This window comes from Scyliorhinus canicula, chromosome 20, assembly GCF_902713615.1.
Source record: "Scyliorhinus canicula chromosome 20, sScyCan1.1, whole genome shotgun sequence".
Classification (NCBI taxonomy): domain Eukaryota; kingdom Metazoa; phylum Chordata; class Chondrichthyes; order Carcharhiniformes; family Scyliorhinidae; genus Scyliorhinus; species Scyliorhinus canicula.
The window spans coordinates 78,015,437-78,028,900 of record NC_052165.1 but is presented as its reverse complement, the minus strand read 5'-3'; the positions used below and the strand labels follow the sequence as shown (position 1 = coordinate 78,028,900).

At 49.5% G+C, this 13,464-nt stretch overlaps 1 protein-coding gene across 1 annotated transcript in view; it reads left to right on the top strand.

The window, feature by feature from the left end:
* Positions 1 to 13,464, top strand: part of large1 (LARGE xylosyl- and glucuronyltransferase 1) — a 558,448-nt gene that overhangs the window by 329,590 nt on the left and 215,394 nt on the right. Inside the window, exon 5 of the mRNA XM_038780758.1 lies at positions 12,994 to 13,117. Coding sequence (XP_038636686.1) covers positions 12,994 to 13,117 — 124 coding nt within the window. The remainder of the gene's footprint in view (positions 1 to 12,993; positions 13,118 to 13,464) is intronic.

The window sequence follows — 13,464 nt, the reverse complement described above, 5'->3', positions numbered from 1 at the left end:
TAAACCTGTTTTTATACCAGGAGCCATTGGAGGAGATGCTATGGGCGTGACTCGGGAGGCAAAAGTTTCAGTCTGTTTTTTGGCAGGGTGTTTCTCGATGACTACAGCACTGAGAATCGCCCCGTGATTTAACGGCACTTTTGTCATTTTTTGGGATTTCAGGGAGTTTCTCCCCGCCAAGGCGATTTCCTGCCATCAAGCCGATCTTGCCAGCAGGAAGGGCTGTTTGCAGATTAGGGCGCCATTTTGAACAGTAATCCTGATCTTTTCCCCAGTCCAGGCTCCCCCCGCTTTATTGACCCCCCCCCCCCCACTTCACTGCCCCCCCCCCCCCCCCCCCCCCCCCCCCCCCCCCTCCCTTGTCGAGGTCTGGGAAGCCTCCTCCCTCCTCCAGTTGGCAAGGCCTCCGGGGCATGACTCCAGGCAGTGGCAGCCTGGCACCCTGCCTGTCTCTAATGCCCTGTGAGACCCGCCCCTCCCCACCCCTCAAGGTGCCATTATGACTGGTCCAGGTTTGTGTAGACCAGTACTAAATGGGGCCTGGCCGCAATCTTGCAGGCATGACTGTTGCGGGAGTAGGGAGTAGGGGGGGGGGGGGGGGGGGTGAATTCACCTTTGGCAAAACTGGAAGATCCCATTGGCAGGCAGGGCTGGAAAGTCCCACCCATTGCATTTATATAGTGCCTAACTGACCTCCGAGCATGTGCCAGTCAATTAAGTGTTTTTCAACGTAAATGTCTCGATTGTTTATCAAAATCCCTGGAGGTCAATTGCATTGTAAAATGTCAGTAAAATTTTAGTAAGCATTTTTAATTATGGAAGGTTGGAGAGTTCTGCCCTGCCACTCCTCCTCCTCCCCCCCCCCCCCCCCGCTTCCCACCTCATACCTTGGCATAGGTTAAACAAGCTTACAAAATGTGCAGCAGCCACTGTGCTGAAAATCTTCATCCCGCTTCTTTGCAAAGCCGCAGATTAAGCTTTTCTGTGTGTGTGTTATTTTTCTTTGCAGGCCTTGCAATTTCTCCGTTGCAAAATTCATGGCCTCTGTGGCCTTGTTATCATGAAGAGAAAAATTTACATTGCAGCCGCCTCGTAACTCACGCCCAGAAAAGTCTCAGCTTTTTCATTGAAAAGCTGCAATGTTTAATGGATAAATCACGCTGGGCTGTAACGTTTCAGACACACTGGAGCTGTGTAAGGGGCAGTGCTGATTGCGGTGCTGAGAGAGCCTACAGATGCCATCAGGTTTATATCTGATAGTGCATCCTTCCTTCAAAGTTCATCACTGCCTTATTTCCGTAGAAGCCTGTTGGGTCGGTGTCATGGCCGTCCTTTGATTCAGAAATGATGCCTACTCAATGTCATGGGTTTCTGCTGAGGGTCTTCATGTGACTGAAGTGAATCCTCAAACCGCAGATCTCTGGGCACATGATGCAGGACGTCCCATGAGCGAGTGGGATCAGAATAGCAGGATTTGCTTCCTTTTCCTTCCTCCTCTTCCACCCGTTTGCCTCATCACTGAGACATTAGGACTCAAAATTTGGGACAAAGGTGACAAAAATGACGCCCATTTTTTCACTCCAGCAAGCCAGCAAATATAGTGGGGCCAGCACTGACCTCATTGCTGGATTGAGTTCCTTGAGTGACTCATTGAGCCAGTCAAACCAGGAAGAACCCACTTTCGACCGGTTCCCATTTGGCTGATTGTTTGGTGCTGGCAGCCAGCCTGCTGACGGTTTTGGTCTCTTTGAGCAATGGCGAGGAACTGTACCCAGGATCTCTACTGCCGAACATCAGCCAACAACAACCCATGCCCGAAGTCGCAAGGAAATAGATGGAGAGTGAGCGCAGGATAAAGATGGTAATTGTCCCTGTGGTGAATTATATGCCATCGTAATTCACACTGGGGAACGGGCAGGTGGAGAGGGAGAACGCGACAGTCTGGAAGACCGTCCTACTGACCCTCCGGTCAAGGAATCTCCCGACCTCCCATTGGCAGGGGGTCCTCCCCGACGCGCTCCATGCTATTAGGTCCCTCCTATGTACAGCCACCAGCCAGACCCCTCACAAACGGCTATTCATTTTTTTCTAGGGGCACTACCCACGGGGGTTTTGCTCCCAGCTTGGTTGAAGACACCAGGCCCGGTTCTCCTCCAGAAGCACGTCTGGGCACACAAAACTAATCCGCTCGTAGAGAGAGTGCTCCTACTCCATTCGAACCCCAATACGCTTTCATCGAATACCCTGACGGCCGTCAGGACACTGTTTACCTCCGGGACCTGGCGCCTGCAGGATCCAACTCCGCCACCATTACTGCCGAGGTACCCCCCACGCTACACCCCACCCAACCCTGCGCCCCCGCACCTATAGGTTCGATGCCCATGCTCCGCGCCTATAGTCTTCCTGCGCTCCTCGTCGCACCGGTCGGTACGAAGCTCGGACCGAATCACCCCCTGAGTCCATCGTACCCTCACCGACCGCCACCACCCAACCACCCGAAGAGGCTGGAATCCCGGTGCTCCGCCGATCCCAAAGGACGACTCAGCCACCGGATTTGTAGACCCGTCACCTCCGCCGGACGTGACTTTTTACAGGGGGTGAATGTGGTGAGTTATATGCCATCGTAATTCACACTTTATTGCCTTGCATGTATTGTGTCCTTGTGGGCTCTGTATGTGAGCCGTTGCGCGGCTCTGCCCAAAGGTGATGAGGTGTGTGTACTGGGCTCCACCCTTGGCTCCGCCCATGGCTCCTCCCACTAACCGGACATATAAAGCACTGCAGCCGTAAGCCTACTCTCAGTTCCTCTGGTCGCAGGCTGGCTTAGTTGTTAGACTATTAAAACCACAGTTCACTTCCAATCACGTGTCTAGTGAATTGATGGCCTTTTAGAATGGTATTCTTCATTTTACGTTGTCTTGCGTTGTTCCTCCTATCAAACTGAATCACTTTGCGCTTCTCTACATTGAATGTTTCCACCCATTCCATCAACTTGTCTATGTCTTTTTGAAGATCTGCACTATCCTCCTGACAGTTCGTAATGCTTCCCAAGTTTCATATCATTCTCAAATTTGCAAATTGTGCCCTATACACCAATGACTTGGTCATGAATAGATGGCAGGAAAGGAAAAGGACTCCGACATTGACCTCTGGAGAATTCCACTGCAGATGTTCCTCCAATCTGAAAAACAACGCATGTGTCAGATAGGTTAAGGGGTCACTGGGATAGGGCGGGGGAGGGAGCTTGGGTGGAGTGCTCTTTCAAAGGGTCGGTGCAGATTCAATGGGCTGAATGGTCTCCTTCTGCATTGTAGGGATTCTATGGGCGGGATTCTCCAGCCGCATCTGCCCGGCGACAGAAGAATCCCGCGCGAGGTCAATGGACTTCTCCATTGCTCGCATCCCGCCCATGGCGTTCTTACGGTGGGCGGGGTGGAAGTATCTATGAAATGAAATGAAAAATGAAATGAAAATCGCTTATTGTCACGAGTAGGCTTCAATGAAGTTACTGTGAAAAGCCCCTAGTCGCCACATTCCGGCGCCTGTTCGGGAGGCTGGTACGGGAATTGAACCGTGCTGATGGCCTGCCTTGGTCTGCTTTAAAAGCCAGCGATTTAGCCCAGTGTGCTGAACCAGCCCTTGTTTAAACCACGGCTTTCGTGTTTCCTGTCACTGAGTCCATTTTGCATCCATGTTGCCACTGTCTCTTTTATTCCATGACTCCAAATTTTAGAAACAGAAGCAGCCTCCGATAACGGGCCTACCACTGAGGCTGCGGAATTGGAATATGACACGGACGAGCTTGGGTTCAGTCCCGACGTGCAGCCAACAAGCGAGTCACTATTAATTTCCATGTTGCGTCTATTTTAACCCCCCACTTTTCCCGCCTCATTCCTTTAGCTTCCATGAGGCACTGTGGAAACCCAACTGACTTTTCCGGAGGATTTGTTTTACTTTGGTGCTTGCCTTTAATTTCAGCATTCGAGGTTTAGAATTTCCCAAGGAGGAGGGCACAGCTCTCTACTTCGGTGTCAGAAGGAATTCACCCTTTCGCCTCTCGGAATCATCTCATTGAAGAATCTAATGCTTGCACCAGGTTACGGGAACCCCAAATTCCAAATGAAACACCCTTTCCTACATTTCCTACAAACCAGGGGCTGGTTTAGCTCACCAGGCTAAACCGCTGGCTTTAAAAGCAGACCAAGCAGGCCAGCAGCACGGTTCGATTCCCGTACCAGCCTCCCCGGACAGGCGCCGGAAAGTGGCGACTAGGGGCTTTTCACAGTAACTTCATTGAAGCCTACTCGTGACAATAAGCGGTTTTCATTTTCATTCATTACAAGGGCTTCATAGCGGTGAAACGCTTTCAGACATCCAGTCATCTTAAAGAGCTCTATGTGAATGCAAATCTCATGCAAATGAATTTTGAGGTGCTGGTGGGTGTGGTACTATTGTCAATGGACTAGTAATCCAGATGCCCAGGATAATGCTCTGGGGACCCGGGTTCAAATCTCACCCAGGCAGATGGTTAAATTTGAATTCAATACAAATCTGGAATTAAACTCCAAAGAAACCATTATCATTAAAAAAAACCCACCTGCCGTCCTTACCAGTTCTGGCCAACATGTGACTCCAGATGCAGAGCGATATGGTTGACTCTTAAATGCCTTCAGAAATGGTTGAACAAGCCACTCAGACCTTGGAAAATAGGAGACAGGTTTAGATAAAGGATCTGGATCGGCGCAGGCTGGGAGAGCCGAAGGGCCTGTTCCTGTGCTGTCATTTTCTTTGTTCTTTCTTTGTTCAAGGGCAATTAGGGATGGGCAACAAATGTTGGCCCAGCCAGTGACGCCCATCATGAGATCTTAGTAAGAAATAAAAATGGGCACGAACCGCAACCATCAGCTTGGCCCCAGACTCTTGCTCCTCAGCTATGAAGGTGAGGCCACATGCAGTTGAATAGTGTACCCAGCAACAATCATGGGCGGAGTTGCTGGTGACATTTTGGTGGAGTCGGAAATTACTGTGGTTATCAACCTGAGTGTAAGGCTTAGGTTGTCGAGGCCTGGCCCTTAAGTGTGCTCTTGTTTCCAGATTTCATTTTTTGGCGCTAATTGTGCTCACATAATGTGATCAGGTCAATTGCTTGTTGGGCTGAAAGGCGAGTTGGTTTGCACTACCTGCGCTCCCTTCCCCCTCCATCCGAAACTTTATGGCAGAACTGAGTGATTGATACAGGAACCTGCCCTTTCATAACAGTGAAACCTCTCCGCTATTCCCGCTCGGAATTCAGAAGTAACCTTCAGGCTCAGCTTCCCTAGGCCCACCATAACATGATACGAATGTCTGCATCAACTCTGATTGCAAGCCACAAATACACGGGTACAACCTGGTGAATTAGGAATAGGAATGGCCGATTTGGGTCCTGTTGCATGCTCCTCCATTCAATATATTCAATTACCTCAATTCCACTTTCCTGCCAGCCCACGATACTATTTGACTCCCTTGTGAGTCAGAATCTGTCAAATTCAGCCTTTAAAATATTCAATTCCTGTCTCCACCGCTCTCTGGGAAAGAGAATTCCAAAGACTCTCAACCCGCTGATAGGAAATGTTTCTCCTCAGTTTTAAAATGGAGACACCTTGAGCTGGATTCTCCACTGTCAGGATTCTCTGTTACGCTGGCAGCGCACCCGCGCCTGGGGATCTCCAGAGAACTGTCCCGGCGGGACAGAGAATTCCGACCCTTATTTTTAAACTGTATTCCCTAGTCCTCGTCCCCGCCACGAGGGGAAACAACCTTTCAACATCTGCCCTGTCAGTTCTCCTGAGGATCTCAGGATCTTAAATATTTCATTAAGATCACCTCTCAAACTTCTAAAATCTAATGATCACAGACTTAACCTGTGCAAACTTTCCTCATAAGATAACTGTAGGCTGCCACCCCCAGCACAGCAAGAATTAGTTAGTGATCCTTCTCTAAACTGCATTTGACGCATTTATATCCTTCTTTAAATAAGGAGACCAAAACTGTACACAGTACTCTAGATGTGGTCTCACCAATACCGTGTACAGCAAAATTCCTTAATTTAATCTTCCATCCCCCTTTCGATAAATGACAGCAGGGGCGACACAGTGGTTAGCACTGTTGCCTCACCACCAGAGAGCAGAGTTCGATTCCAAACACTGGCGACTGTCTGTGTGGAGTTGGCACGTTCTCCCCAATGTCTGCGTGGGTTTCCTTCGGGTGCTGCGGTTTCCTCTCACAGTCCAAAGACATGCAGGTTAGGTGGATTGGCCATGATAAATTGTCCCTCGGTGGGGTTACGGGGATAGGGTGGGGGATTGGATCTTAGTAGGATGCTCTTTCAGTGGGCCGATGGGGGCGAATGGCCTCTTCAGCACTGTAGGGATTGTGCGATTCCATTTGCCTTCCTGATCACTTTCTGTACCTGCATATTTTCTGACTTGTGTACAAGGGCACCCGAATCCCTCTGTGCCTCAGAGTTCTGCAGTCTCACTCTGTTTAAATAATATACTCCTTTCTATTCTTCACGCCAAAGTCAACAAGTTCACATTTGTCCACATTTACTCCATCCGCCAAATGTTTGTCCACTCAGTTAACCTATCCAAGCCCCTTTGCAGACTCCTTGGGCGCAATGTAACCAAAATAAAACTGAGTCCATTCTGGGTGGGATTAGTCAGGGGTCCCGACGAAAACCCTCAGATCCCCCAATTCTCCAACTCACCTGTTGGAGGGTCGTTGAGCCCCTCCGTACCCCACCACATACCAGCAGGGCACCCCCAGGCCTGATACGTGGCACGAGCACAATGTCAGCTTGGCACTGCCAGCCTGGCACTCTAGCAGTGCACATGCCAACCTGCCAGTGCCATCTGGGCACCGTAGCAGTACCAGGTTGGCAGCCGGATGACACTGCCAGGTGACACCAGCTGTGCCAAGGTGCCTCCCTGCCTGGAGGGTGACCACCCGGGGCCTCCGATCGCCTGGGAGACCCTCCTGGTCCCCATTTGTGGGGACGAGTACTGAACGTCACCCAGCTCGAGTCTCCTCAGCCGGCGAATATATGCCAGGTGGCTGATTGATCCGGCATCAGGACAGCGAAGTGGGTATTTAAAGTCACTTAACTGTGCAAGACTGGGTCCCGCCCATTGTGATCTAACCATTTCTCGTGAGATGTAACGGCCATCGGGAAACCCGGGAGAGGCACCTCCCAGGATCACTAGGCCGCGATCCGCCCGGTAGATCCTGTCCCTTATATATCCTTTTCACAACGTTCCTTACCTATTTTTGTGTTATCAGCAAATCTAGCAACCATACCTGTGGTCCATTCGTCAAACTCATTGATCTACATTGTAAATCGTTGAGGCCACAGCACTGATCCCTGTGGCACGACACTCATCACATCTGCATATGAGGAGAGACTAAGTCGGTTAGGATTATATTGATTGGAGTTTAGAAGAGTGAGAGGGGATCTCATAGAAATTCTAACAGGATTAGACAGGGGAGATTCAGAAAGAATTTTCCCGATGTTGGGGGAGAACTAGGGGGGGGGGTCAGAGTTTGAGTATAGGGGGTAAACCTTTTGAGGACTGAGGTGAGGAGGAATTTCCTCACCCAGAGAGTGGTGAATCTGTGGAATTCGCTATCACAGAAAGTAGTTGTGGCTAAAACTGTCATTTCAAGAAGGAGTTAGGTATAGCTCTTGGGGGCTAAAGGGATCAAGAGATATGGGGGGGGAGGCGGGATCAGAGTATTGAACTTGATGATCAGTCACGATCATAATGAATAGTGGAGCAGGCTCGAAGGGCTGAATGGCCTCCTCCCGCTTCTATTTTCTATGCATTGTTTCTATGTATCTTGCCAACCCAAAAATGACCCATTTATGCTGACTCTCTGTTTCCAGTTAGCTAGCCAATCGTCTATCCATGCTCATATGTTACCCTCTACACCATCTCTTATTTTGTAACCTTTGATGTTGCACCTTGTCAAATGCCTTCTGGAAATCGAAGTACAGCAGATCTACAGATTCCTCTTTATTCATGTTGCTTGTTACTTTCACAAAGAACTCTAATAAATTAATAAAACCTGATTTCCAGTCCATAAAAAATGTGTTGACTTTGTGTAATTGCATTGAGATTGTCTCAGTGTCCTACACTCTCAATAACACATTCTGACATCTTCCCTTTGACAGAGTTAAGCTATAGTTTCCTGCTTTCTGTTTCCCTGCTTTCTTGAACAGAAGAGTAACCATTGGCTGTTTTCCAATTTGATGGAACCTTTCCAGAATCTAGGAAATAGTGGAAAACTAAAACCAATGCATCTACTACCTCAGCAACCACTTCTTCTCAAGATGGAGTCCACCAAGACCTGGGGGCTTGTCAGCTTTTAGTTCTAATAATTACCTCAGTACTCTTTTCCTGGTGATTGTACTTGTTTTAAGTCCCTCCCGCCCTTTCACCTCCTGATCACAATAGTTCCTGGGATGTTATTTATATAATTTTTTGAAATTTAAAATATCCAATTCTTCTTTTTTCCAATTAAGGGGCTATTTAGCATGGCTAATTCACCTACCCTGCACATCTTTGGGTTGTGGGGTGAGACCCATGCAAACAGGGGGAGAATGTGCAAACTCCACACGGACTTTGAAATAAGTTCAATGTGTTTATTGAACTATTAGCACAGTTCTCAATGAGTTCGACTCTCTGCTAATCTAACTGTAGTAACTCAGTCTAACTGAACCAGCCTGCTCTAAGCCACGTGCTGAGGTGTGATGCTGCTGATCAACGCTATCTAACTCTCTGGATGTCTGTCTGTGGAAAGAGGCAGGGTGTGAGTGCCTCATCCCTTTTATAGTGTTTTTGTCATGCACCCTTGTGGTGATGCCACCTGAGTGTCCTGACTGCCCATTGGTTGTGTCCTATTCTGTGTTAATTAGCTGCATGTTTGCATATCATGACATCTCCCCTTTTTTGTTGTTTTGTTGGTGTATGTGAATGTCTGTACATGTGAATGAGTCTGTCTAACGTGACTGACTGCGGAATACAGAACAGAGCAAACAGAACAAGTGTTCATAAGTCCAGTCTCTGAGGATTGCGCCTGATCCTGGTCGACCATCGGAGAGGTGGTGGAGGGGATGACGGCGCCTTAACAGGCGGGATGGAAGCCGGACTGGTGACCTCGTGGTTCGAGATATCTGGAGGTGGCAAGTCAACATGTGGAAATGGAGGGGAAAGTAATTGTGGGCAAGCAGGTTTGCGCAGTGCTCATCGATTCCTTTGCACAATGGAGCCATCAGCCATAAATACAACATAAGAGCGGGGCGCAGCCTGTCGAACAACGACAGCCGGAGCAGACCACCCACCATCCGGTATCTTGATTCTGACAGTGTCTGCCAGGGATAGCATGGCCAGATCGCTGGCATAGCCCTGCTTTTTGACGGTCTCGAAGCTGCTGCATCTTCTGCAGCACTGTGAGGTGATCAAGGTTGGGCAGGTGTATGGCTGGAAGCATCGTCCGTAGGTCCCTGTTCATCAGGAGTTGAGGCGGCGACATGCCAGTGGATAATGGAGTCGCCCTGTACGCGAGCATTGCAAGGTGTATGTCGGAAGCAGAGTCCGCGGCCTTGCAGATGAGCTGTTTCACAATGTGCACCCCTTTCTCGACTTTTCCATTGGACTGTGGATAGTGTGGACTGGAGGTGACATGCTTGAAATTGTATGACCTGGCAAACGTGGACCATTCTCGACTGTGAAAGCACGGACTATTGTCGCTCATGACGGTGATTGGGATGCCATGCCTTGAGAATGTCTCCTTACAGGCTTTGATGACAGTCCGAGAGGTGAGGACTGGTAGCTTCAGCACCTCAGGGTAGTTCAAGAAGTAGTCGGTGATAAATATGTAGTCGCGACCATTCGCATGGAAGAAGTCGATGCCAACCTTGGACTATGGAGAGGTCTCTAGGTCATGCGGTTGGAGCGCCTCCTTGCTATGCGCTGGCTGGAACCGTTGACAGGTAGCACAGTTCAGGACCTGCATTTCTCAACGCCAAGGTGTCCCTCATGAATCTGGCGCAGCACCAAGCTCTGGAGACTGAGCGGTATGACAATCCTGTCCAGCTTGAGGAGGATGCCATCGATCACTGTCAGGTCGTCCTTAACATTGTAAATTTGTGGGCATTGCCCTTTCTGCCAGCCATTGGTGAGGTTTTGGATGACTCACTGCAATAGGGGGTCTTTGGCTGTCTCATCTGGATGAGAACGATCTTCTGAACTGACGCCAGGGAGTACTTGCACACAGTTGCACCTGCGATTCGATGTGCTGGACGATCTCCAGCGGCTCACTGGGCTATTTGACAAGTACACCAAGTCAAAGTCCTAAGTTTAAGCAGGGTTCTCTGCAACCGAGGCGTAATGTCGTTCAGGTCCTGATGGTTGATGTGGACCAGAGGCCTATGAGCCGTCTCGACAGTGAATGTCAGCAGGCCGTGGACATAATCATGAAATTTGAGGATGCCGGTGAGAAGACCTAAGCACTCCTCCTCAATCTGTGCATATCTGGTTTCAGTGGATGTCATTGTCCGTGACGCGTAAGCTACTGGTGCCCAGGATGATGTGTCATCTCGTTGAAGCAACACAGCACCAATGCCATCCTGACTCGCATCTGCGGATTTCTTTGTCTCCCGGTCTGGGTCAAAGAATGCTCGGACAGGTGCAGTGGCGAGCTTGGCTTTCAGCTCCAGCCACTCTGGTGTTCCGTCTTCCACTCAAAGGCAGTTATTTTTTTACCAGGTTGTGTAGGGCCGTGGTGTGTGTGGCCAAGTTCGGGATGAACTTGCCAAGGAAATTGACCATACCCAGGAAGCGCAGTACCATCTTCTTGCCCTCGGGGACTTTCATTGCCTCGATGGCTTTGATTTTGTCTGTGTCCGGGTGAATTTAGAATTTAGAATAGTACAGCACAGAACAGGCCCTTCGGCCCTCGATGTTGTGCCGAGCAATGATCACCCTACTCAAACCCTCACGTATCCACCCTATACCCGGAACCCAACAACCCCCATTAACCTTATTTTTTTAGGACACTAAGGGCAATTTAGCCTGGCCAATCCACCTGACCCGCACATCTTTGGACTGTGGGAGGAAACCGGAGCACCCGGAGGAAACCCACGCACACACGGGGAGGACAAAGACAGTGACCCAGCGGGAATCGAACCTGGGACCCTGGAGCTGTGAAGCATTTATGCTAACCACCATGCTACCGTGCTTACAGGCAGCTGGAAGGACAATGGGGGGCTTCTTGATTCTTTTAAAGTCCGCCTGTGAGAGTAGGTAGGCAGAGGCACCTGTGTCTATTTCAACTGGATGGGGCAGTGGTTGACCTTCATCACTGCGTGCCATTCGTCCTCGGAATCCACAGCTAGGATTGATTGGACTTGCGATGTGTCTGGTGTGGCATATTCACACTTTGTAATAAGGCCACACGGTAAGTGTTGTCCAGGCATTCAGCATCTGGATCCATTGCACTGCTGGGATCAGAATCCTGTAGGCAGTGTTGCACACTCCAGATGCGCCGTTGTAGAAATTGGGAGCTCTGGCTCCTGACTGGTGGTGCAGATCTGCAAAAGGCTGCATAGTGGTTTGGTTTCCCGCAGTTTAAACAGCGTCTGCCTCTTGCAGGGCAGTGTTTCTTTATCTGGGCGCTGCCACAGTTCGGACACGTCATGATTTCGGCTTCATGACGCTCCATACGTCATTGCGCATGCGCAGTGCGGTTGTTGGACATCTGCACCTGCGCAGTGCGGGTTTCGGCCGCTTCTGTTATCCCGTTCGCATCGCGCATGCGTCGGGCCCCGGGAAGAGTGCGCGAAATGGCCGGTTTTGTCAATGTTGAGGTGCTGCGTCCGGGAGGTGGCCTGCACATTCTCTGCCTCGTGGGCGGCTAGTTTTTTGCTTTCTGCCGTTTTGTACTGGGAATAGCTATTTTTAGCGTGCTCATGCACAGTGCATGTTTCAATCGCGACTGGCAGGGTCATATACTTGATCTTCAGTAACTGCTCCCACAGAGGATCAGAGTGAACTACAAAAACGCTTTGGTCTCTGATCACCGAAGTTGCAGGATTGCGCTAGCAGTCGAAGGTTAGTTATATAGGAGTTGAAGGATTCGTCTTTACCTTGCAATCGCTGCTTGAATATGTAGTGCTCGAAGATTTCGTTGGTGTCCACCTCACGGTGGCTGTCACATTTGTCCAGGGTGGTTTGGTACTTTGTCTTGTCCTGGTTTTTGGCGAAGTGAAAAGAGTAGAATATTTCCAAGGCGTGATCGCCCGCTGTGGTGAGGAGAAGAGCCATCTTCTGTGCATCAGACGCACCATTGAGGTCTGATGTTTCGACGTAAAGCTGAAATTTCTGCTTGGATGTCCGCCAGTTGGCCCTGAGATTGCCGGAGGCCCTGAGCTGGTGAGGAGCCTGAATTTTTTCCATTGCGTTGGTATGCAGTAGCTGGTCATCACGGATCTTGCTGAGTTGAACTAACTAGATTGAACAGACCCCTGGTATCATGTTGTGTTATGTAGTTTGGAATAACACAGGCTGCCGCTTGGTGCAGTTTTAAGTAAAAGATGCTCCAGACTATGAAATTAGTTCAATGTGTTTTATTGAACTATTAGCACAGTTCTCAATGAGTTCGACTCTCTGCTAATCTAATTGTAGTAACTCAGTCTAACTGAACCAGCCTGCTCGAAGCCACGTGCTGGGGTGTGATGCTGAGGGTTCACCCTGTCTCACTCTGTAGATGTTAATCTGTGGAAAGAGGCAGGGTGTGAGTGCCTCATCCCTTTTATAGTGAGATACCACCCCTGGGTGTCCTCACTGCTCATTGGTCATGTCCTATTCTAAGTGTTCATTAGCTGCATGTTTGCATATCATGACAGTGACCATCAGTACATTCAATTTATACTCCCGTCTTGTGTTCCCTCAGGCGAAATCCTTTGCATTTCCATTTCATCACTGACGCCATTGCCAAGCAAATCCTGGGCTATCTCTTTGAGACGTGGATGGTTCCGGCAGTGACCGTCAACTTTTATGATGCCGATGAATTGAAGGTTAGAGTTTATTTATTCTTTCTTATCTCAGCTTCATGGTCCAGCAAACCTCCCCACACCCACCCACCAACACATCCTAAATTCCTCACCACTCACCCCTTTCCAGAGTTACTCCAGCAATGGATTGTCCCACCAACTTAATTTATGAGGCCTGAACCAAGCGGGCTAGCGGTCCTGTGCCAAAAGGTACATGCTTAGTACCAGCAATTAGGTTCTCACTGCCCTAGGCAACCCTGTGATTGGGCAGCACGGTAGCATGGTGGTTAGCATAAATGCTTCACAGCTCCAGGGTCCCAGGTTCGATTCCCGGCTGGGTCACTGTCTGTGTGGAGTCTGCACGTCCTCCC